The 25,823-nt window shown below is 40.0% G+C and overlaps 1 protein-coding gene across 1 annotated transcript in view; it reads right to left on the reverse strand.

Annotated features, from left to right (window-relative positions):
* NRXN1 (neurexin 1) overlaps nt 1-25,823 on the reverse strand; it is a 765,322-nt gene that overhangs the window by 370,497 nt on the left and 369,002 nt on the right. The window contains exon 16 of the mRNA XM_014962458.1: nt 22,098-22,217. Within this exon, the coding sequence (XP_014817944.1) occupies nt 22,098-22,217 (120 nt within the window). The remainder of the gene's footprint in view (nt 1-22,097; nt 22,218-25,823) is intronic.

A 25,823-nucleotide genomic window follows, 5' to 3' on the forward strand; every position in this document is an offset into this window, starting at 1 on the left:
CTTATCTATCTACTAAAGAAAACAAAGTAGATGAAGGATTTCAGTTTTGCACTTTTCCATTTCCATAAAAAATATTCCTTATGAATACTGTGGATCCTGGGAGTTGAACTTCAGAACTTCAGATCTTTACATGAATGCTTTTCAGAGAACTTCAGAACTTCAGATCTTTACATGAATGCTTTTCAGAAAGCCACAAATAAAGGAAGAATGTGTTCATTTTCTCCAGAGTGCGTGAACATTGGCTGATTTCTTTAACATCTTAAAGTCAGATAGTTGGGGATGTATCTAATAAGGTCTCCTTGGAGAGAAACTTGTATCTATCACTTCTCAGATGCATAGGGGTAAGGAGGAGGAAAGAGAGACCATACAGCTGTTTAAATGCTACTATGGCATGTGTTTAGGAGTACTTGTGCCACATCCCTGTCTGAAATAGGCTTCTGTCTGCTCTGTGCTATCAAACCAAAGTGCTTTTGGATGCATCCAGAAACAGGATTTTAAGTATGCTGCACTGTGCCTTAACTCACGTATCGCTGAAGGCCTCCCAGTTGCAGTTTCAGCCTCCATTTTCACTACAACCTTCCACCTTCACACCCCGAGGCTACACTGTGGACATGGCTTCATCAGGTCTCCCAACCGTGTGTCCTTGCATCCTTGTGCTGTGCATTCTGTCGTAGCAACTCTTTTCCATGTCTAAATCATATCCTACCTCCTCTGTCTCCTCACCCTGTCACCCTGCAGCTTCAGTTTCCAGCTCTGCACTAAGATTCCCACCACCACCCCATCCTGCTGCAAGCTTCTAGGCTGCTAAGTGAGTCTGCATTAGCACTAGCAAGAGAAGTAAATAACAGCCCTTCTCATATCTGGTAAAAGCTACCCAATAAAAGGTGTGCACAAGGCTTAGCAGTCAATTAGCGCGCAACACTTAGGATCTAACTAAGCACATTCCAATCACAGTCAAAAATGGCAAGAGTGTGGTCAAAGAAAGACCAGCAAGAAGAAGGTTGAGCAGGTATTGATGAAAGGTATCATGTGCCTGAGGAGGCAAATTGGTCATGGTTGTCAATGTCACTGTGACTCCCTGCTGCATGGAACAGGACACCCAGGAGAAGATGCTCACCTTAGGCCACCCACCACTTCTCTTCCCAGCTGGCCACTTTCTCTCTCTCTCTGCCTTTTTTTTTTCCTGTTCTCCACTTGTGAAACCGTGAAAACTGGAAGTACCTATACACCTTTTCTTCTCTACTTTGTTATACCAGCCTCTAAAATACATTAATTATTCCTTCTTCTGCTACTTAGGAGCTATTGTCTACTTCATGTTTTCTGCAGGGTGGATGTAGGAGGTCTGAAAAAATACGAAGTTAAGATTTGTGCTAAAAGAACACATTCAGGCGGGTAAATTCACATGTTTCCTTGAATTCCAAACCCAAGCAGAAATGGCATGAAGCTGTAATGAAACCAGGATACAGTGGTGACAGGAGCTGTTCTATGGAGTGCTATGAGACACTACAAGAACAGATCACCTTATTTCAGTATGTGTATGATCAAGACCCCTTTAGACCCCTTTGGAAGCCAATTTATTGCCCTTTGTAAAATTTGCCCTCTGTGGCATCTTTTAAGATAGGGAAGTTGGCTCCTTTTTGTGGCAATGACCTTCTGGGGTGACTATCTTTGTTGATGTCGCTTATGAAAACCAACCATCAGGAAAACTCTCCAAAAAAGCAAGTGCTTCCTCTTCATTTTTTTTTTTTTCTAGGTTGTTCTCAAGCTTATTACCTCAAATTTTAACATTTAGACCCAAAAGATACTAGCAATAAAGACAACAGACTGTGGGATTTTTGCACAGTTGGTTGTCTAGTTTTTCCTTTTTTAAACTAAGTGGAAGAAGGGAAAGATAAAAGAAAGGAAAAACATTTTTTCTTTCTCTTATGTGAATGCAGCCATGGGGAAACTGTGCTCCACAGGTCACGAGACTTAAATTACAAAGGTTAAGGGCTGTTTTCAGTAACCTCACATCAGAGCACATGTCTGCACTTCTTAATTTATATTCTTCCCTCAGTTTACAGAAAGCTGCCTGAGAGCAGCAGCATCCTTTGATCTCCCCGAAAGTCACTTGTCTCTAGGTAGGGACACTGTATGTATTGTCATCGCTTTGTTCCTCTCCCAGCATCCTGCTGTTTTGGTCTTTCAATTGTTTCCAGTGCATCTTTTAGAGATACATACAAACATGCCCTTCCTAACCAGCTCAGCAAGCTGTCCTGTCTGGAAAGCATGGAAAGTCTCTCTAAAATGGCTTTTTAACAAGTTTCACAAGGATGCAAAATTACCTAAAACGATGCTGTAGATGGTCAGATGTAGCTATCCACAACAGGCACCTGGAACTAACGTGCAACTGCCTCAAGCTAGGGAAAGCAAATTTGAGAGTAAAGCGTCTCTTGGAGAGCAATTGCCTGCGTGCGTTCCCACTGTGAGAGATCCACATTTGTGAAAAGCAGGCCTTGGCAGGCAACCTCTTGATGTGCAGAAATTTGCAAATCAATTTTCCCATCCTTACCAGAGAGCACTAAGGCTGCAATTGTACCCTGATAATAATAGCTGCTGAATTCTAGGCAAAATGAAACTTCAGGTCAGAGTCAATACTGCTAAATGCTAAAATACCTAACAGAAACAGCATTAAATTAAAATATCCACAACTTTTGTATCTAAAGCGTCAACCTTCGGTATGTTAGAAACCCAAAGCCAGGATTATTGGAAGTTGTAAACAAGGATTAAACAATATGAAGATGCGGTATTATTTTGATAAAGACAGCAATACACAGCAGCACTCCTCCCCCAGCCCCCTCTCAAAGCTGTGAAATTAGAGTAACTGAGACCATATACCCTCCCCTTCCATATTTGTCTTTAGATATCTTACTTCTTAAGAAACAAAACCTTGCCCATGAATAAATGTAAAAAGAGCTTTTAAATTTCAATATCTCCTATAGTTAGGCTCAGCCACTTAGCTTTCTGGCTCTTACCAGGAGCATCTAGTATCTGACCTAGAGTGAAAAGTGGACGAGATGGATCACAACCTAACATGGTAAGGCCTCTGCTCTGCTTATGACACTGAGATCAAAATGAGAAAAAAAATCAGAGTGAAATAATGTAAATAGAGCATATTGTGAGAGAGTCCGAAATGGCTTAGCTAGCTAAAAGCACTGCTTAAAAAGTAAGCTTTCCTGGCCTCAGACAGCACAAATTTGAGCATCTTTGTACAATTTCGAAACAATTAGGAAAAGAGCAAGATATTAATTGCACAAGCTGTGTATTACTGCTCACTGCACTCATGCACTTTCTTGCAGTCACAAACACAATCCTGCCTATTGACATGAATTTGACCAATCAAGTCATCTGAAAACCCTGGTTGTCTAAACAAACGTTGCTGCATGTGATAGATCCCTGCATCTCCTCCCTGCATTTGCACAGTCACCTGATCTGGGAATTTATCCAAACTAATACTAAAATATCAAAAGAAAGCACCATCCTCTTGAGATGCTCATCCTTCCCAAAATGACAATTAAAATAGTTTTGTATTAACTTTGTAGCATTAAGCTTCCCAGACGAGCAACACAGCCATAGATTTCAAGTGTGACAGAACACAATGGAATGGAAGTTGCTTATTCAAAATCTGAATGGAGCTACAGCTTTTTGCACAAGATTACAAGGTTCACAGAGGTTCCACAAACCATCCCATCTCCAAAAGAGGAAAAAAATCAAGCCAGTATTTTAAAACAGTTCAATAGTTCTTTTTCCATGTTGGATTTCTGGCATCTTGAAACCTTTTGTAAGACAGGTTTCTCCTACCCAATCCCTATTCATTTCTAACGGTCTTCCCACAAAGTGCTACCTACTGCCTCCTATTCTACTTTTTCTCTTTTAATTTAACTGTTTTCCAAATTTTATCCAACGGTAACATTATGGAAGATAAGCAACTAATGATCAATTTTTAAAAGATTACAGGGCTTAAGTCTTTGAGACAGGACACAATAGTATGTAGTATGTAATTTTATCTGTGAGACATCCATTTTCTGTCATTAAACTACACTATATAAAAGAAAAATGTACACTGTAAGTACAGTTATTTCGCCAAACAATATGCTCAAGTATTTTTAAGGAGAGAAAAGAGTGCAAAATCACATGCTGTAAGGCTTTAACCATGCAGGAAAACCAAAACCAAACCCTTTTAGAATATTGTTTTAGTTATGGAGTGGTAGTTGTAGGATGTCTGAATGCACACAGGCACTAAATTCCTAATGATTAGCACAGTTTCATTGACAGGCTCGGCTGCAGAATCACAAAGCAAACATAAATTGCAGCAAATTAGCAGAAGATTTTTTTTTTTTCTTGAAAGAAAAAACTTTAATGGATGTTTTGCCTGAGGAGTTTATTTTGATGGCTTCTCAGTAGATGAGACTGCACTGCCAGGAACCACAGAAGCATACAGTAAATTTAATAATGGCCCTATGCCATACCACAGTTTATACAGCTACCCAGCAGATCCACATCCAGGTACACATTCAGCCCTGGAAATTCAGTGCATCAGAGCAATGAAGGCCTTAGTTTTATTAGGCAGAGACAGTACTCATGGCTGGCTACAAACATACCTGCCTCCTTAGAAAAAAGAATTCAAGACAGCTTTATCAATAAACTTAGTCATAGCAGAACTCAGCCCGTAAACAAAGTGACTGAAATATACCAAAAGGAACAGGAGATTGGGAAATATTAAAAAAAAAAAAAAGGAAAGGTAAAAATGAAGAAAATGTAATATGAAGAGGATTTTTTTACTACCTTTGATTGATCACCATATTCATCGCTCGCAATTTAAACAGATACAATGAAACAACAGGTACATGTTGCAAAGACGGGCAAGAAAGCCCTGCCGGGAATACTAATACCAAAGCATGACATTCAAATTACAACTGGCAATAACTCACGGAATCACAGGATTGTCAGAATCATCTAGTCCAACTCTCCTGCCAAAGCAGGGTTGCCCAGAGCACATCACTCAGGACTGCATCCAGCCAGGTCTTGAAGATCTCCAGAGAAGAGCACTCCACACCCTCCCTGGGCAGCCTCTTCCAGGGCTCTGGCACCCTCACCCCAAAGAAGATTCCCCCATATTTGAATGGAACTTCCCATGTTCCAGCTTGTGCCCATTACCCCTCGTCCTCTCACTGGGAGCCACTGAAAAGAGTCCGGCTCCATCCTCCCTCAACCTACCCTTTAGATACTTATAAGCATTAATACGGTCTCCCCTCAGCCTTCTCTTCTCCAGGCTAAAGAGCCCCAGCTCTCTCAGCCTTCCCTCATCAGGGAGATGCTCCAATCCCTTCATCACCTTTGTTGCCCTACGCTGGACTCTCTCCAGCAGTTCCCCGTCCCTCTTGAACTGGGGAGCCCAGAACTGGACGCAGGATTCCAGTTGTGGCCTCTCCAGTGCAGACTAGAGGTGGAGAATGACCTCCCTTGACCTACTGGCCACACTTCCCTCTGCAGCCCAGGCTACCATTGGCCTCTTGGCCACAAGGGCACATTGCTGGCTCATGGATAGGTTACTAGCCACCAGGACCCCAGGATCCTTCTCCTCAGAAGTGCTTTCCAGTAAGTCCACCCCTAACCTATATTGGTGCCTGGCATTCTTCCTCCCCAGGTGCAGGACCCTACACTTGCCCTTGCTGAACCTCATTAGGTTCTTCTCTGTCCAGGTCATACTGGATGGAGGCACGGCCCTCTGCAGTGTCAGCCCTCCCCTCGGATTTACCTCAGCCCTTCCCCCCTCTGCAGTGTCAGCGCTCCCCTCGGATTTACCTCAGCCCTTCCCGCCGCCGCCGCGCGACCCATTGTCTGCTCCAACCGCCTTCACACCCGCACGCGGCTCCTGGCCACGCCCCCTCCGCGCCTGATTGGCTGCCGCGGACTTCCGGCTGGGGCTGTGAGGGAGGGGTCCCTGAGCCGGGAACCCCCCTGGGCAGCGCCTGCCCGACCGCAACGCTTTAATTGAGTGATGGCAAACTGACATTCAGATAGTTTTACAACTGGCTGCCCACCACTGCACCAGCACAGGGCACATCCCAGCACCGGCAGGAGGCGGTTCCCAGAGGCGATAGATGCTCCATCATGGGAGCCCCAGCGCCACGGCTGCCCATTGCGCTGTCTGCAGAATCAACACATACGCTCTCATTAATAAATTCATTAATATCCATCTCAAGCATTAATACAAACGGGCAGGATGCTACAGGAACGTACTCATTTGGGATGCTATGGAACCTTGCAGGGAAAAGTGCACAGAAAAAAACAGGCATTGAATAAGGGTAATGATTTTGTTACCATCACCTTTTGCTAATCTATCATCCACGAGCTCAGATCCCAAACATAGACTACTTGATGTTTTTCCAGAAGAGGTAGGAAATAGCGCTGCTGGTTTGGAGCGGACAAAACTGTTCATTGTTAGGTTAATGCTGACATACCCTCCACCTGTGCCACAGGTTTTCCTTGAGAAGTTACACTCCTCCATCTGCTGGATAACCCAGCCCTCTGGAGAGCAGGAACCACCGTCTCCGTACAACACTGCAATAGCTTAGATGAACAGTTTACAGAATCACATGGGGTTGGAAGGGACCTCGGAGATCATCTAGTCCAACCCCCCTGCCAAAGCGGGTCCACCCAGAGCAGGAACATGTCCAGGAGGGGTCTGAATATCTCCAGAGAAGGAGACTCCACCACCTCCCTGGGCAGCCTCTTCCAGGGCTCTGCCACCCTCACAGTAAAGAAGTTCCTCCTCGTGTTTAGGTGGAACTTCTTATGTTCAATTTTGTGCCCATTTCCTCTTGTCCTGTCCCTGGGCAGCACTGAAAAAAGACCGGCCCCATCCTCTTGACACCCTCCCTTTAATTCTAAGCATTGATCAGATCCCCCCTCAGCCTTCTCTTCTCCAGACTTAAAACACCCAAGTCCCTCAGCCTCTCCTCATAAGGGAGATGCTCCAGGCCCCTCAATTTTATTTGCGTTCCACTTACATCCAACAGGAATGAATCCCAAGGGGATTCTACCTGTGCTGGCAGAAAAGCCACTGTGGGTAGCAACCAGGGGACACAGCGCCACTGGGGTGTATCTGAGAATCCCAGTGATTATCCAGGTCAATCCACTCAGAACCTGCAGAAAACTTTAGATCTCCTTTTTGGGTCCACACTCTTCTTCGTTTGTCCTGCTGTCCTGGGGGCTGAGGGCAGAGGGGAGATCTCCTGTTCTGACAGCTTCATTGCATTCTAGCTTCTTACGGTAATTACTCCGGCTTTCTCTAGATATACTGGATTTTGACTTAAGGCCCTTTTATGCCACTCCAAGAGGAAAAAGGAAAAAAAAAAAAAAAACGCAGAGGGGAGATCTCCTGTTCTGACAGCACTATTGCATTCTAGCTTCTTACGGTAATTACTCCGGCTTTCTCTAGATATACTGGATTTTGACTTAAGGCCCTTTTATGCCACTCCAAGAGGAAAAAGGAAAAAAAAAAAAAAAAAGCCTTCAAAGTGCTTGAAAACAGCCTCAAGTCCAGTCATAAATAACTGCAGAGGATTACTACCTAAATGTTTACTAAGCTGAGGGAAGAGATAAATCACATTATATCTAAATGGAATAAAAATACTAATAAATAGAAGTTTTACAGCACAGATGGCAATAGAAACAAATATTGCAAATGTTTTCCTTTTTAAAAGTTGATTTGAACTGAACATAAATGATGACATGATCATATTTTAAGGACAAATGTTGGTTGAATAATTTATATATTAAATAGCTCAGCCTTGGCAAAAAAAGAGGCAGCCTGGACAGGAATGTGCATTCTTCATGATTATTAAACATTTTTATTGCTATCTATGGCAGGGTGGTATATGACGGCTAATGATTTTCTGTTACTTTCTGCAAAAGTTAAAAACGTTTATTCTTTTCTAACTTCAGTAATTGTTACTAGAGTGAGATTTACATAAGACTTTATACCAAAAAGCACCAGCAGTATGCAATGACTACTGAGAGTACGCTGGAGTGGATTACCATGGTTCCCCTTTGTGCACTGCCAGCAAACAACCAAGATCATAATTATGGGATTTCCACCACCTGCCAAGTTGAAGAACTAAACCACACACTTCCACATACTAATAAAGAATTCTAAGATTAAAAAGCAAATGCATGTTAAATCCTAAAGGTCTTCAGGTACCTCTGAACTGTGCATTTCTTCTGTACTCCTTTTATCATTTTTATTCGCCCACAAAGATGAAGGCTCTTCTCAGTTAAACAAGTCCATCTAATGAAATGCCTGCATTTTCACACAACTGCTAGAAAAAAGAACGTCTGCAATGTGCAAACTCATATTAAACCTTATCTTTGGATTTATAGCTTTTTCATCTTGAAGCAGGAAAAAAAATAGACAAATTGTTCACACTGTCAAAAAAACAGAAACTCAGCTGAGAATTTTAGAAGACATCTTAATGTGAAAAGGGGATTACTGATATATATATGACAGAGAAAAATTTTCCAAAATGCTGTTATTGGTCCGTGATTAAACTTCCCATCCCTACATTTTTAAAAAAATGTAATTACATTTTCATAAAGTGATGAAAAAAGGTTTTCTTCAGAATCAAATGCAGTGATATGAAGGAATAGTCTAAATTATCTTTGAAAGCATATTAATCTAGACATTTTTGCCTTCATATGAGACCACTTTTATAATTCTGTACCCATTCAGATTTTTACTCACAGAAACATACATATTAAATTTAATTTCAGAGTACTTACACGGGGGAACTAGTATGTGCCAGTGTACGGTTGCTTCTCAATAGTCCATATTTCAGTTTAAATAAACTTAAAAATGAACAAGGTTGTTGCATATGGAGTTTCTTCCCCTTACTTTCTATTATTCGTAAAAATCTGAAGGCCTTACCCCCTAAAAATCACATAGAACTCTGCTTCAAACTACTCACTATTGCATAGAATTTACGACCTAAGGCCATACAAATGCCAATGCTTATGAGCAAGGTCATCATTCCCTACAGCCTCTTCTCATGCTTTCCAGTTTTAAAAACTATTTAACTTAGAACTCCGCCAATATTTACACATCAATAACTTGCAATGCGCAACCTGAGTGAGATTACTGTCTGTTCCCACCATCCCCTTCCCAAGGTAATTATTTCTGGCATGTCAAGCTAAAGATGCAGTGCCACAAGACCTTGGCTTAGGGTGCAGGTCTGGCTTAAGAAGTTGGAGAGTCTGAAATTCACACCCAGCTGGTCCCTACATGGCCACCGCAGTTGCACTGGTGTAGCTGAATTTCATGACATGACTTAAAAATATCTGTGCCATCCCCATTTTCACTCACACCCCCATTTTGGGGATCCGCATCCCCATGCGGATCCCCATGGAACATGGGATCAGCAGTTTAAAGACATTAAAAAAAAAAAAGAGGACTAGAATTCCTATCTTTGGAGAGTTTCTTTGTAAGGTTACATTAGCAGGGTGTTACAGGAATTTTATGTTACTACTTATGATGCTGTTCCCGCTTTAAACATAGAAAAGACCCTCCAGTTATGACTTTCAAAACTGACATTTTTCAAAGCCTTTGATTCAACAGTATTTTTTTACAATATTGTAACTATTACACAACCTTAATCCCGATTTCATTCTTCCTAGAGAATGGGGCTGAGAAAGAAGCTGGAGCAATTTCTTAGATGACTTACTTATTTTGTGCTCAACTGGATCAAAAAAAAACCCTTCCCAATGCAGAAATAGTCAAATTACAAGAAATACCTTTTCCAGACATCTGTAACTACAATACACTGTATTTCTGTTACAGGCTTAAAAACCAGTATCCACAAGCTTTTCCCTGTTGTTTGGCATACAGTATCATCCCCAGGAAAAGGTTAATCTCCAGTGAAAATATCATCTCTCGGCCCTGTGCGTTTGTTGGGGTTACAGGAGCTTTCTTTGAAGGTGGCTGTCATCCCAGTAAAGCTGCATTAAGTAGTTCAAATTAAACATCCCTAGTAATACACGCTGGTAGTAAGTAGAGGCAAGAAAGATAAAAGCTTTGGGGTAGAATTTCTGGGGGAAATGGGACTATGTTTGCTCAGAAAAACCTTCCAAAAATTTGATTTTCAAAAATTTTCAGGCCTCAGTTGTCCAGAAATTAAATCTACTCAGTTCTGAAAGTATCTGAAGTTGATCTGACACGCCGCGACTGGTCCAGCAAATCTGGAAACATTTTTCATTTACTCCTGGTAGTGCTTTCAATTACAGAGATACTATCATTTTGAATATTTTCCTGCTACAAAGAGTTCCCCTCAGGGATTACAGAAGGAAACCTATTAAAATGTGTCCTTATCCTTTTAGCGGACAAAGAAGAAAAAAGAAAAGACTGAATAAACCAGGAAATATTGGAGCTCAACACTAAAGCGGAACTTGGCCAAAGAGAGCAAGCAGGTGGGACGGGATCACCGAATAGATATCCAAATAGCCCCTTGAACATCCTCTTCTTTGGGATTCTGACTAAAATTAGAGGATTTTTCACATTTATCCAAGGTTTTCAGACATCCAGCACCCCAGCTGAACTGCTGGATCCTTAGGATCCTCTTTTTTTGTTCCAGAAATGCTGCAGAAGGGGCTTTAATGACACCTATACTTCTAAGATACAGGTAACGGTGAAAAACTAAGGGGGCCTTTTGGCTCCTCCTGATGTGCTAAAGGGTGGTGGCACTTCTGATCCTCTTCAGGAGAGTTCTGACCCAAAGTCAAACCCAGAGTTATGAGTTGGCTATAAAACTAGGTCAGTTAAGTGACAGCCACCACGATTACAGGTCATGAAGTTACAAGAAAAGGCTATTTTTGTTAAGCACCATATAACCTGAGTATTTAAAGCAAACGAATTAACATCAGCAAAGACATGACCTTCTGCCACTTACAGAATCAGTGATAAAAATCAACTTTATGGTGAATTTTTGACCAGAAAGGAAAGCCACTCTACAGTTACTACTAGACCAGAAGAAAATTCATGACCATAATCAATGTAAGCCCAGGCTAACATGTTCTGGTGATCCAGAAGATGGGATAAAGAGGAAAAAAACCCAAGAGTAGAAAGAATTTCCAGCAATTTCAAAGATTCTGGGTTTAATTTCAAGAACTGAGTTTAATAGTTGAGGGAGAGGGAAATTCTATGACCATATATGGTGATTTTGGATTTTAACATATTTAAATTAGTCATTCAACTAGTGATTTGAGATTTGAATTGTAACTGAATTCCAGTTTGCTGGTAGCAAGCATCTGTCCTGGCTTTATTTCAGGATACAGCACACAGCAACATCTGTATCTTGTAAGTGATCAAAAACTTGATATTTATAGGTACTCAGTGCGTTCAGCTCCTATTTTTAGGATCTCTGGACAGGAGGTAGTGATCCTCCGCAGTTGATACTTCTAAGCAGCATTAAGGTCCCAAACTCAAAGTACTCTGACCTCTCTGTGAAATATTAAAAACAATCCAAATATCTGATTAGAAGTTTTTTCAAGATTTACACTGTTTAAAAAGGAGAGAATTTTAAAACAACAAACAAGCTATAGGGAGAGCTTCCTTATATGGTAAAGCAGACTCGGAGCTTAAGATGATTTGCAAATGGTATCTGTAAATATTAATGCACTTTGACATTGAATACCGCATATCATGCATTTTAAGTGTTATTTTAGTGTGGATGTTTACAGTGAAATCATGTGCTTCTTCATATGTCTGCTCTCAATTCAAAGTACAGCTTCATTACAAAGAGCGACAGCATAAAGCTTACCAGCATGAACATTCCTCCAGAATTAGCACCAAATTGGCAAGCATCCTTAAAACAGCCTTTAAATTGGGTTTGTGGGCACCAGACAGCTTCAAGAGAATTAGCTGCTCTTCACCTTCTTTTCTACAGCTCCAACTTTTGGGTACCCGAGCTGGGTATTGACTGCTTTTAATATGGAGTGGTTTTCCCCAAGCTGGGACTTCATTTTCCAGTTACCTTCACTAAGCAACCAGACACTAAAACCTCGTAAAATCCCTTCAGCCCTAGGAGTACTGCTTCCAGCAGTATTTTTTCATACTGTTATTACTGACTCTGTTACCTTCTATCATAATTCCCTAAAATACCTAAGCAGAAAATAGCTGTGAACACTTCCAAACACGACACTGGTATACTAAATTCATAAGCCTGACTCAAAATGATTTATTAAAGGATCTTAAACATCACATGTGACATTGAGACACTAAGTATGTTTATGGGTGTATGCACTGAGAACAATATGGGAATTTCATTCAGATTAACTGCTGGTTGGGTGGAACTAGCAGGCCAAAAGTGGGCAAAACCAGGTATAATATCCATCCTGTAGCATGGGAACAAAATCACAAAACCTGCAAAAATGTCTGTTCAATGCATCCTTCTCTGTGCCTTGCCATTTCTCCAGTGCATGTGTCCATTTTCAGCTTCTGAGGAATTACACAGAACTTAAATTTGGATACAAAAACACCTTGATTTACCCGTATGAGATTTCGGCCATTTTGTTTACTCTGCTTTTAATAGAAAGGTTTTCTTTGCCTCAATTTTCTGCAGCACCTGGCAAAAATGAACACACAGAAGGCTCTGAAGACGGTGTCAAGCTACCAACAAAATCTTGTTTTGCAACGAGTATAGGATTTCCTCGTATGTATATAGCTACTTTGAGTCTAACCTACCTAGCTATCCGTCAAGCCAGAATACATGCTGAGGAAGATCAGGTTGCCTTAGAAACCTGAGTCCAGTTGTACAGACTTCAGAAACACTGAATAATTTTATCTTTCTGAAGTACCACTGTGCATCATTGTGCCATTGTACTTAAATATTTTGCACATGAAATAGATATCTTACCAAACTCCCCATATACACTCTGAGCTATTCTCATACTATGGGTTATAGAAGACACTGCTTGGGAAAGCTTTTTCTTCTTCTTTCTTACCATTTGTGACCCTTACAGCTGTCATCTATTAAAAAACATAGCACTTACTCATTGCTCTTTTTCTGGGTTTGTTGGAGAGGAACGACTGACTGACACGTTACAGAGCTAAAACTTCTGCTTCAGCTGTGCCACGTACAGTGATTAATCTTGTTCAGAAAACTATTCGTTACCTAAGATTAATTTTAACATATGATATTGCTGGAATGTTCAGAGAAATCTGTGAGAAAGGACAGTGACAGCACTCATGCAGTATGCTTATTACTGTGAATAGCTTTTGGCTACACAAATTTCAGGCCTGAATTGTACATAGTATGCTATTAAATTGTAATAATTGAAAGTTCTAGAGAAAGGAATCTAACGATACCCAATAGAACAATTTTAGTTCCATGAGAATATATTTAATTAACCCTTAATCATTTTCACCTTTATGACACTGGAAACACTTCTAGGATTTGATTTACAAAATTATTATGCCATTAATAAGAGAAAGATATTATTGACATACCAAAATCCAATTTAATTACTCCCTTGATTCCTCCAGAGGCAGAGAAGGTTGCAATTTTCTGACTCTATGTTCCATTTTTAATATTGTCAAATATAAAATACCTCCAAGTAGGCCAGAAATGTTGCATAATTCCTTCTATCCGAGCTACAAACACAACCGTAACAATGCTCTGACTACCCTCAAAGTTCCTTTTTGGCTTTTTCTGTATGAAGTATTTTCTGTATCTTAAAACTTTACTTATTACTGCTTGTTAGAAATATTCTCACATGTAAGAGCTTCTACAATCACTGTCAAACAACTTTCTATTCTTTTCATTTTTTAAAGGGATAGTTTATAAAGTATTTAAGAAAATGGATATTCATTAACTACTTCAGGCATGGATAGCTCATCTGACTGACTACTCCAGAAATGTTTGTAAACAAGAAAAAATTCTAGAACTTGTTTTCAGACTGCCAACAAAAGCATGCCTGTTAACTTACATAATTAATAGATCAATATATCCCAATGAAAGGCCAACATTTACATACTACACAATCGACACAAAAGAGAGGAGAAAAAGACCTAATAGAGCTGAGCCACTAAAAGCTTGAAAAAAATATTGTCCTCTGCGCATCACGCATCACGCTCTGGCTGGAGCAACATGCGCACCCATATAATATCACAGCAGCCTGACATTGCAAGGTGCAGTCTATCCTGATTTGGGTTCCAATAAAAACAAAAGTTTCTTTAAAAAAAAAAAAGTTATCTTGGTCCACAGCCATGCCTCGCAGGCAACAGGCAACACTTCTCGCTTTCCTTGCTCTTTTTGCAGTTTTTCTAATTCTCCTCAACACCTCAACATTTCTGCATTTTCAATACTGCGTGCGTGAAGTCCTACTTCCTTTGAAGTTTATACAAATTAGGACAATGATATTTGTCACCAGAAATTCCAGATTTTCATTATAGAGCGATATCGGATAAGTTAAGCTGAACAAATTGAGGTTTCTTCAATTAGTTCATTCCAGCAGCTTGCCCTGCGTTGTAATTTTGTGTGCAGCTATCTTTATTTCTCCTGTGTACTGGGAGACTCTGTGGCAAAATAATCATCCGAAGTATTTAGACTGGTATGTTGTTGGGGACAGATTTTTTAATTCTCAGCTACTGGAGATGGAAATCAAATGTGTTTTAGAGTACTCTGAGGAATTCTCAATCCCTTTCTTTATAGCAGGTTGTACATTTATTGGCATCTAGCAACTGCGGAGTCCTAGCCAGGAATATGTAGTATTATTTAGGAAAGTACTGCTGGGTGGCTCTGATGGTTAGTTCAGCTATCGGTCACTGGTTTAATTAAGCTTCTTTATTTTGTATATACCCTTCTCACAACAGTAGCATTAAGACTGATCTTACACTCTAGGTGTCAAAAAGGTCCAAAAGATGCAGTATCAATAACAGTTAAATCAATTAATAAATGTTAAAGACATATATGTGCTAAAATTATTTAAATCTGTCATTTGTGTAATATCAGACTGATAATGTAAGCAGAGATTATGTGGACACCACCCTCTGATCTGCATTCCAGGAGGAGGAAGACATCGTGAGAGGAGAATGACTATCCATTGTCAACACCATATGATAGTTCAGAAAACCGGAAAAAGTCAGTGGCTCAGATAAGGAAAATAATAAATACTCCTAGTTTTTGCACACTATAAGTATAATGTGTGATTTTTAATTATTTTTTTTTTCAACATATATAAACATGCATGACATTAAACACAAAACACTGCAAACCTAAGGAAAGCCAGGTCTACACTTCTGTGTGCAATATTGAATTACCCTTCCTTGCACATGGATTATTACATAATTGCTAATTACTTGTTCACAAGTAATGAGACTCTTGTCTCATTTAGTGCGAGAGTGCAGCTGGTTTGATCAGAGCTCTGCAGCGAAGAAGGCTGGTGTTTCTAAAATCCCTCACTTATCGCAGAAGTTGAATGCTGACAGTATTTAGGGTCTTGTGGTTCCAAGTATAACCTCCATATTACTCAATGCACTCTCCAAATGCTGCACTGAGAGAGAATCACTCAGTTCCTCCTGGAATTTTTATAATGTCCAATAGTCTAATATCAAATCTCTCACAAACTTTAACTAATGTATTTTTAGATTGTCTACTTTCTACTGTCCTCAGGAACAGCCGAAAGTATCCACTGTGCGTTAAATCTAAAACAATCAGTATTTGATTTTCTGGAAACACACGTTTCAGTCCTCAAAACTGAGTGCTCAGCATGGTTGCAAATCAGAACACAGACTATCGGTTTAGCAAAAAATGACAAACCTTCTTGTCCTGGAACCACCATCACAGAATCATAGAATCGTCTAGGTTACAATCAGTATTTGATTTTCTGGAAACACACGTTTCAGTCCTCAAAACTGAGTGCTCAGCATGGTTGCAAATCAGAACACAGACTATCGGTTTAGCAAAAAATGACAAATACCGAAGTAACCTTCTTGTCCCTAGTATTTTCAAAAATGGCTTCCAGGGAGATTTCCTGCGTTGCCTTTCCAGTGACCGAGACGAAGCTGACCAGCCTCTAGTCTACTGGTTCCTCCTTCTTGAAGACAGGAGAAACATTTACTTTTTTCTAGTTCTCAACAACAGCCCCAAAAGCCATGACCTTTCCTAGGTAACCAAAAGCAGTGTTGCAATGACCTGTTACACTCATGGATGCCTCCCACCAGGTCTCAGAGAGTTGTATGTGTCCACTGTGTTTAGATATTCCCTTACCTGATCTTTCTTCGCCAAGGTAAGTCTTCCTCGAGAGTTTCCCACTGCTCTCAGGGGCCTGAGAGTGCTAAAGGCTGGTCATACCAGTAAAGATAAGGCAAAGCAGACTGAGTACCTTGGTCTCTGCCATGTTCCTTGCTATGAGGTCCCCTGGCCCCATTCAGTAGCAGGCCCACATTTTCCTGCTCTTTCACTGCCAGCAGGAGGCCTTCCGCATCCCTTGCCAGATTAAACTCCAAGTGGGCCTTGGCTTTTCTATCCCGACCCCTGCACGCAAGGACAGCACCTCTATATCCTTCCTGGGCCACTTGACCCTGCTCCCACCTCTTGCACACTCTCCTGTGTGACTCCATTCTTCCTTCTCTGTACATATGAGGTCTAGCAGTGTTCCTCCCTTCACTACCTCCTTGATCACCTGTGTCAGCAAGTAAATGCACTCCAGACGTCTCCTAGATGGCTTGTGCCCTGCTCTGTTGCCTCTCCAGCAAACACTGGTGTAATTCAAGTCCCCCACAAGGACAACCTGCAAACATGAGGCTTCTTCAACTTGTCTGAAGAAGGCCTCATCTATTTCTTCCTCCTTATCAGGCAGGTTGTAGCACATACCCATCACATCATATTGGACTTTGGTCTGCCCTGACCTATAAGCTCTCAGCTGGCTCATCGCTTGGCACTGGGCAGAGCTCCACACCTTCCCATCACACTCACTCCACTATTTTCCTCACAGCCTTGTGAGTTGCCATCTCCATTCCCCAGCATTCCTAGTCCTGGCTCTCTCCTCACCGGGTTGGCCAGCTTGTGGCAAAGATGCTTTTACCCCACCTTGGCAGGTGGATTCCATCTTTTCCTAGCAGGCCTTCCTTGAACTCCTGGTCCAATCTCCAATTAAATCATCCTGATACACAACAATTATTATATTAACTTCGAAACACATTACAATGAAATCTAACTGTTGCTACAGACACAGTCTTAGCTGAAAGGCAGCATCTCTGTAATGTAATCAACCGTGTTTTACATGAACCCATTTCGTAATATTGACACTGTTCTCCTTTGAATGAGGGCTTTTGATTTTTCTTGGTAAAGAGTCAAAATAAGTTGGGAGAATTTCTTAAAAACTTTTGTTATAGCGGTTTGAGAATGTCAAATTCCTCGTCTGAAGAGACTCCGTGGTGAAGTTCTAACCCTTCAGAAATGGATTTTAATGGAAGTGTTGACACAGTATTAGCTATACCATCCCAAGTACAACACCAATGCATTATTCCCTTATAGTAACAGACAGTGTGGAAGCTGCCCTGTAATTTGGCACAGAACATTTCTATACTAATGTAATGTGACAATGTTATTATGTCTGCCATTTTCTATGCCATAATAGCAGTATTTGTTTCCACAAACATGCCATTACGTTCACTAATATGGCTATACTTAAGGACCGCCTGAGTAAAAACAGATGTAAACTTACAGAAAGCAGATAGTCTCTTACAGATTTGTTTTGTTTTGTTTTGCCAGAGTAATTTTCAACCCTGCCCTTATAAAAAAGCTGAATTTCCTAGGAGGATAGCTTTCACTACATAACCTGCTGTTAGAAATAGTTAGGATGTTCACGATGTATTTTCTCAGAGGAGTTGCAAGCAGCCATCCATTTGTAAGAACAGCCATTAACTGTCCTTTTAGTACAGTCTTTTTTATAATCCCATTTTGTGGGAACAACTGCTACTGGTCTGCTTTACACTTATCAATGTAACACTTCTGTCTATCACATCTAAAGAGCACTGTTGCCCTGAATCTCCAAGTGTCCTAGCACATCAGAAGAGAAAATGACAACCTGTATAGCATCTTGGAGTCAAAACTTCCCCCGCCTTGTTTACCTTCCAGTAAACAGGAAAGTGGGGCACACAGAATGTTCCCACCTGTGCCACCAGAGGCTTACGGTCTACGGGCATTCCATATGCACTGCAGCAGAGAACCAAGATTCACAACTAAGCAAAACTTTTGTGGATTAAACTGTGGGTGTTCCTGACTACAGCTGTAAAACTGCAGCCTTACCCTTGGCTGGCCCAGGCCGTTTTCCGTAGCTATATATTCCCCAAACTTCTCTCTCTCTCTCTCTCTAGCTGACACACCGAAGATACTCTTGGGAAAGAAACAACTTGCCTCACATGCTTATTTTGAAAGAACTTTTTTTTTAAAAATAATAATAAGATCTCCACTTTAAGCTGTGCACATTTTCACTGGGATTAACAGACCAAACAGCACATGATAATAAAATCTTCACTTTAAGCTGTGCACGTTTTCACTGGGATTAACAGACCAAACAGCACAGGAGTAATAATTTGCTATTATTGGAAAGATTAAAGCAACTTCTTGCACACTGTATTAGTAGAATACTAATATGTATAACACTTTTCAAGAAACTGTTTCTTTCATTCTGTCCTCCAAACTCTCTGATGTGGAAATGAAAGACAAGAATGATACACGTGAAACATTTATATGGTAAAGCCTAGGAACGATGCATGTCAAATCTTTGTGCGCTGAGGTTACTATGGGAAACACGCTGAAAGTATCGACTCAAATGCAGCAAGGTAATTTGTGCACATTTATGCAAATTGCAGAAGATACAAAACTGGGAGGAGTGGCTGATAGACCAGATGGGTGTGCTGCCATTCAGAGGGATGCTGACAAGCTGGAGAAGGCGGGGGGGGAGCTGACAAGAACCTCATAAAACAAAGGAAAATGCCAAATCCTGCACCTGGGGAGAAATGAGCCCACGTACCAGGACAGGCTGGGGCCTGACCAGCTGGAAAGCAGCTTTGCAGAAAAGGATCTGGGCATCCTGGTAGACACCAAGTTGAACAAGAGTCAGCAACGTGCTCTTGTAGGAAAGGCAGCCAACAGCCTCACCAGCGGCGTTAAGAAAAATGTCAAAGAAAGGTTGAGAGGTGCGATCCTTCCCTCTACTCAGCATTTTTGAGGTGCATCTGGAGTACCATCTCCTAGTGCTGGGCTCCTCACTGCAAAAGCAATGTAAACATACTGGAGTAAGTCCAGCAAAAGGCCTCAAAGCAATTAAGGGCTTGAAGCATGTCTGATATGAAGAAAGGCTGAGAGAGGAAGGACCTTTCAGCCTGGAGAAAAAAAGGCTCAGTAGAGACCCTACCAGTGTTTTAAAACACCTGATGGGTGGAAGTTAAAAAGACAGACTCTTCTCAGTGGTGCCCACTGACAAGACAAGAGGCAATAGGCTCAAACTGAAATACACAAAATCTCACTTAAATATAAGGAAAATGTTTAAATGTTTGTACTGTGGGGGTGATTAAGCACTAGCAGAGGTTGGCCAGGAATCTCACTTAAATATAAGGAAAATGTTTGTACTGTGAGGGTGATTAAGCACTAGCAGAGGTTGGCCAGAGAGGTTGTGGAGTCTCCATCCTTGGCGGTATTCAAAACCCAAACTGGTGAAGGCCCTGGACAACCTGTACTAGCTGACTCTGCTCTGAGCAGAGGCGTTAGACTAGACAATCTCCACAGGACCTCTCTCACCTCAGCCATTTTGTCGCTCTGAAATTTCTACTCAAACACCTTCCGTAGGAACTGGTGGAACAAAACAGTGGGGAAGCATTGGGGGTCAACTGTGGAACCAAATGCCGGGGTGGTTAATCCTGGCTGAGAGCCCACACTCCCACCCTGCTGCTCACCCACTCCCCCTGCTCTCACCTTGGTGTCCCCTCTGCTGTTTTCCTCACTCGTTTTGTTCCCCCCTCCTTCATCTGTCCGGCATTTCGATAAAAACAGCACACTTTTAAAGCATATATTCATAAAGGTGCCACCATCTGAGCTGAGGGACTCAGCCGTGTCCTGTGGTGGGACTATGCCCTCACGGAGGCCACCCTGCAGCCCCTGCTGCCCACACCTGGGCCCGGACATCCAATACAGGAGGGATGCAAGTTTCCATCAACTAGGTGCTTTTAACTCTTTCTCTTATGATAACTGACAATTATTTATTTTTTTTTTCAAGTGGTCGATTTTGGGGATTGGTAACAAAAAAATCTCTAGCTATGAGATTTTGACGTCCCGAATACTCCATTTTACATAAAACAGTACATTGAAATGTACTGTAAGTATTTTTTACAACCCTGTACTAAAGGTACTCCTTTACCATCATTAGAAATAGTATGTTGAGAATTATCTGAACATGTGCAATGTAGTCAGTAATGTTATCATACACGTGAGGCTTCACAGATTGGTAAATATCTTTTCTATGTTAAGTTCCTCAGTTCACCAAATTTATGCAGTAGCTGTCACTTGAACAAATAACTCACAGAATATTCCGGGTCCAGACATCCGTTGCTACTAAGACAAATTTATAAACAGAATTTTACCTGTGCTAGATGTGGAATATAGAACTTCTTATTCATAGTTTTTAGTTACTTTTAGAAGAACTCAAGGATCACAGAAGAACAGAAACAACAAATCAAAAGCAGAATAGAGACAAATCATTTTCTCCTGTAGCAGACAGGGGACCAAAGTCTTTAAAAATATATGTTTAGCAGTATGACTAATGGCTCACATTGCTGGGAAGGGCAAACACATATATAAAGTAAACCCAATCCTTTGCTCATATTATTGAAAGTTTTTTGATACCACATTTCATTTCTACCATGACAGCAAGTGCAGAAAAACACACCAAGAGGAGTCCTTTCCATAGTTTTCAAACATGGTCAAAAGGAGAAAGGTGGAACTTTCGTAAGAATAATTAGTATAGCTTTTACATGTAATTCATTTTCTAGCCTTGTGCTAGATACAAGGTGAGCCAAAAACTTTTCAGATTATAATTATTCTGTTATTTTAGGGTTTGTCCAAGAAGGCACACCTTGTGGCAGAGTGAAGAACCGGAACAAGACATAAAAATCCAAAATGCTTGACTAGACAGTGATGCCAACGCTATATACAATCAGTCAGTCATTCAGATAAATGTATACAAATAGAAATAAAAATTCTTAGCCTTAAAGAAATCCCCTCTTCATATGGATATAAAAATGTGCAACATTTGGATATTTAAAATGTGATGAGTTGAAAAGAAAACTCAGTAGCTCACTTTAATCAGCTACCGTGGATCATTATGGCTTTTGCATTACTATTCCACTTTCACTTCTGCATAATTCTATTTAGATCAATAAAGCTAGATTGGAATAAAACTAGATTATGACATTGGTGAGTCAGGCCCCTTATTTTTGACACATTTAAGCTTTTCCTGAAAGACCAGATGGTTGGTGTATGTTATGTAGTTTTATTCAGATGAAATTTAAAAGAACTAAAATATTCGGCATGCTTTTATTATTGGCAGGCTTAGTGTGTCACCTAAAGAAATCTACAAAGGGAGATAATGAGCCTTGTCAACTGTTTCACAGTAATTATAGCCCTCATGATATAATGCTACAAAATTACAATATAGCTTAAGATAATAAAATGTAAAAGGTTTTTTCAATCAGGGAAAAAACCCTATTTGTAACATTTATGCAGGAAAGGGATTATTTCAAACAGGTAACCATCAGTGTATTAGACATGCAATCAACTGCAATAAAACCAAATTCTGTCAGTGGTTGATACTGCACATTGTCCAAATTTTATCCTGCGTATTTTAGCTATGTTATTCTCACAAACCTTACAGATTTTCACCGGCTTTGTCAGTTCATTTAAATATCGAATATTAAAATAACACAAAGCTTCTGACACTTGCTTCAAAAGTTGCCTTAAAGCTCTTCAGCGTTCAGATCAGCATTTTTTTTTCAATGTACTTACGGTCATTGCATAAGGGTCCGCTGAAGGAGGTCATACTACAGTCACAACTGAATCCATCCCACTGCTGCAAGCACACCCCCTGGTTGGCACAGGAGTCCTCTTGGCACGTTGTGCTGGGGCCTGACGAGAACACACAAAAAAGGACTTGCACTTTGTCTTCCCAAAGAAAGGTGTTTCTCACTGGACCACATTAACTAGTTGCCAACATCTCAAATCGAATGAGCAGAGAGTTACCACGTACAACGCACGTAAACTTGCTGATTTTGTGGCAGCACGTAATATTTAAAAGGGTGGGTTTTGCTTTAGTTTTAAGATTGCTATGTCAAACACATAAGAAAGCACAAACTGAAGCAGAGTTATTCCAGGTACAGTGGGAACGTTAACTTTGTTGGAAGTTATTTGTTAATCTCGCGTCAGACCATTAACTGGCTGTAATGTTTTCTATAAAATTCATTATTTTCCTGTAAATACACTTCAAACAGCAAGGCCAGATGTCACAGAAAGCAAAGCTCTGGGAGATGACAGTAAAGGTTGAAAAATAAAATTAAAACAATCAAAAAAATAATGAAGCTACACTACACATTGTTTTTAATCCCACAAATTATTTTAAATGATTTAGGTCTGAAATTAAGAGGAGTTTGGGATTCTTTGGCAGGAATGTTGGCAAGTACTGATTCACATGCTTTAGGGATCCCATGCAGGTTCCTTTTCTAAGGGGAAATGCAGAAAAACCAGACTACTAATGAAGTAGCATGCCAAAATGTGACATATGCATGAAAAACAAAGCTACTCTACTTCTAGAGAATCATAACTAGACTACTGAAATATAAAGAAATTTGAAAAGGAATGATCAAAGCACTAAAGCAATCACTATACAAACATATTCAAGACTGAAAGCCTTTATGCAAGCTATGCTGGAAAATGAAGGTTCATGCAGCCCATTGTTTTAGAGGCGTGAAAGAAAAATCTCAAACAAAATAACACACTTTAGTTCTGAAATGTACAGAGCATTTATTGGAGAAATCCAACTGTGCATTGGGGGTTTCAGTCTTGTTTAATACACACAGGGCTATCTACCTTGCAAATCAGCTTTCATCAATGCAACTTTGTCAGCAAAATAAAAAAAAAGCAAAATATATTAAATGTTAGTAAGCAATATTGAAATGGCAGCAAACACAGAAAAAAAACATTCAGAGTAAAGTGCATGCTGCTGTTAAAGAGAGAAAGAAATGCCATATAATGCAAACAAATTAATGCTAATAGCCATAAATCTTCAGGCAAGCCAAAATAAGAAAGCAGTAATTTGCCAGTATTTTACTACAAATATAATGGTTAATTGAGCTGATGACATGTAATGAAGGAAAATTAAAAGGTTTTTTTTTTCTTCCTTGGATAGATATGAATGCATTAGTAGAGTAAATGCATGGCTGAATCCCGACTAGCCATTTGTCATGTTCAGATACACTGAATTCAAGAAGAATTAGCACCATCATCCTCTCTGGTCTTTCTTTTTTCTAGCCCTTTCTTCATACCTGGTGAATGAAGACTGAAATACAGGCCATGTACTAGAGATTACTATCAGCTCATACATACATTTCACACTGACTCTTGACACTACAAGGAAAAAAAACAACTGTTTCTGGGATTATAAAATTGTCCTAAATTTTTTTGAAGAAGGCACATCAGTATCCACTTGAAACTCCCACTGCTAGTCATTGCTGACAGGGCCAAACTGGGCCAAAATTTATATAAATATCCTAAATAGTCCTGTAGAGAGAAATCCACTTCACCCTTCTTTCACGGTACAGCTCCTTTAAAGATCTCAGTGTGGGATTTTCTTTTGATTTGCTGGTATTTCAGGAAAAAATCCATATCAATATGATTTAAGTCGGTTTAATGGCCACTTGCTTCAAATGAGGCACCACTAGAGAACACCTCTGACCCAGCGTGATTAAGAACAGAGACAGCGTACCCTGCATCCCTTTTTCAGCAAAACTATCAACTGCTCTATTTTCTCCTGTTCTAACAATAATAATAATAATACCTATAACCGATAGACTGCAGTAGGCAGGCATGGGGTAGTGGTTTCCTTTTCGTTGGAGTTCTGAGCCCAGAAGTTTAAACATTTGGGCATTACATCACCCTTTCTTGAGCTGGGGATTATAATGACAGAATCCCGTAGCTGACAAGACAAGACACATTTTTTTTCTCACCAGATTCTGCTACTCGGAAACTTTACAAAGATGAAGTGAAAATATCTGTAGGTGTCTAAATGTTATATATTCATGCATTTATTTACACTTTAGTTATGCAACGTTAAATTTCCTCATCTCTGCAAAAGTAGAGCAAAAGTCACAAGGACTTAAAAGTACAGCAACTGCAGGACCCTGTAGGCACACTAAGAAGTGCTTTTTAAAACACTCCTATTTGGAAAAAGTACAGATCAGATCTTGTTAAAAAGCCGGGTATTTTGCTTTTTATTATAATGATTCTTAGGACTTTGGGCTTATCTACTCATTATTCAAAAATTGCCATCAAGGCTAGCTTACATGCAAGAATTTCTTTTAATAAAAGCAGGTGTTTGAGTTTTTTAAAGAACAGAGGAGGACTGTTTAATGTCAGTAAATACTATAATATCTACCACAACAGGTTCATATTTTCCCATCTATATTACAGAACTAAGCCATTTAGTAAAAATATTGTAACACACTCTCTCAAGCACTCACCTTTTAATTCATGTTCTATTTCAAACTTTTAATTTATTCACTCTTTGCTGCAGACTTTTAATTGACTGGATTTGGTCTCTCATTTACATTTGTTTTATGAGAGGGCTTACATGTTATATATTACACAAAAAGCATTATTAAGTGTGTGTACAATATTTTACCATATGTTGTAAAAACAAATCTCATATCTCACCACCAAGAATCTTCATGTATTGTGAAACTTTTCATATAGTTCATTTAATAAAAAAATTATATTATATATTCACATGCATGCACACAGTGCCTTTTCCTCCTAAATATATTTAAGCTAATTTTTTTATCACTCTGTCATTTCTATAGTTCTGCTTTATTTGAAGTGTGTAAAAAAATTAAAAATACAATGGATTTGACTACAGAAAACCAGGGCTGACACTGATAACCTGGCTCTTGGGTTTGCTGTTAACAATTCGGAGAGCTCGTTAGCATATTTATGTTTCTAGCTGGTAGTTTCTATCTGCTCTAGCCATTGAAAATTTGTCAACAAGGTGGATTCAGCCAAGTGTAAATTATATTCAATGCTCAATGATAGAGAACGGAGCTCTCTATCCGCCTGTGGCTCAAACTTTGCAATTCAAGCCTTACGACTTGCCACACCAATCCTACATGTGGGTTTGCAAAAAAAAACCCCCAACATTCCAAAGAAAGAATTTTTAACATGCACTTGTGACAGAAAAGTTATTGAGAAATATCAATGTTTTCAGAACAGATAAAATTAATTAGTAGCACATGGTGGTTTCACAGTTTGGCAGAGAGAGAAGAGCTTTCACCTCAGGTTTTGGGGTTGTTTTAAAGCAGAAAGATGGGGAATACAGTCCCGTAAGAGCCTGAAGAACATCAAAACCAAGCGCCTCAGTTCTCAGGAAAAAGTCTGCAGTGGGCTGATGTCTTAGCGAAGGACATTTACCCACCATAACCAGTCCTTTGGGATTGGGAGTGAGCAGTGACTGATACTTATTTTTTG

The sequence above is a fragment of the Calidris pugnax genome, unplaced genomic scaffold (genome assembly GCF_001431845.1).
Source record: "Calidris pugnax isolate Ruff unplaced genomic scaffold, ASM143184v1 scaffold147, whole genome shotgun sequence".
Lineage (NCBI taxonomy): Eukaryota > Metazoa > Chordata > Aves > Charadriiformes > Scolopacidae > Calidris > Calidris pugnax.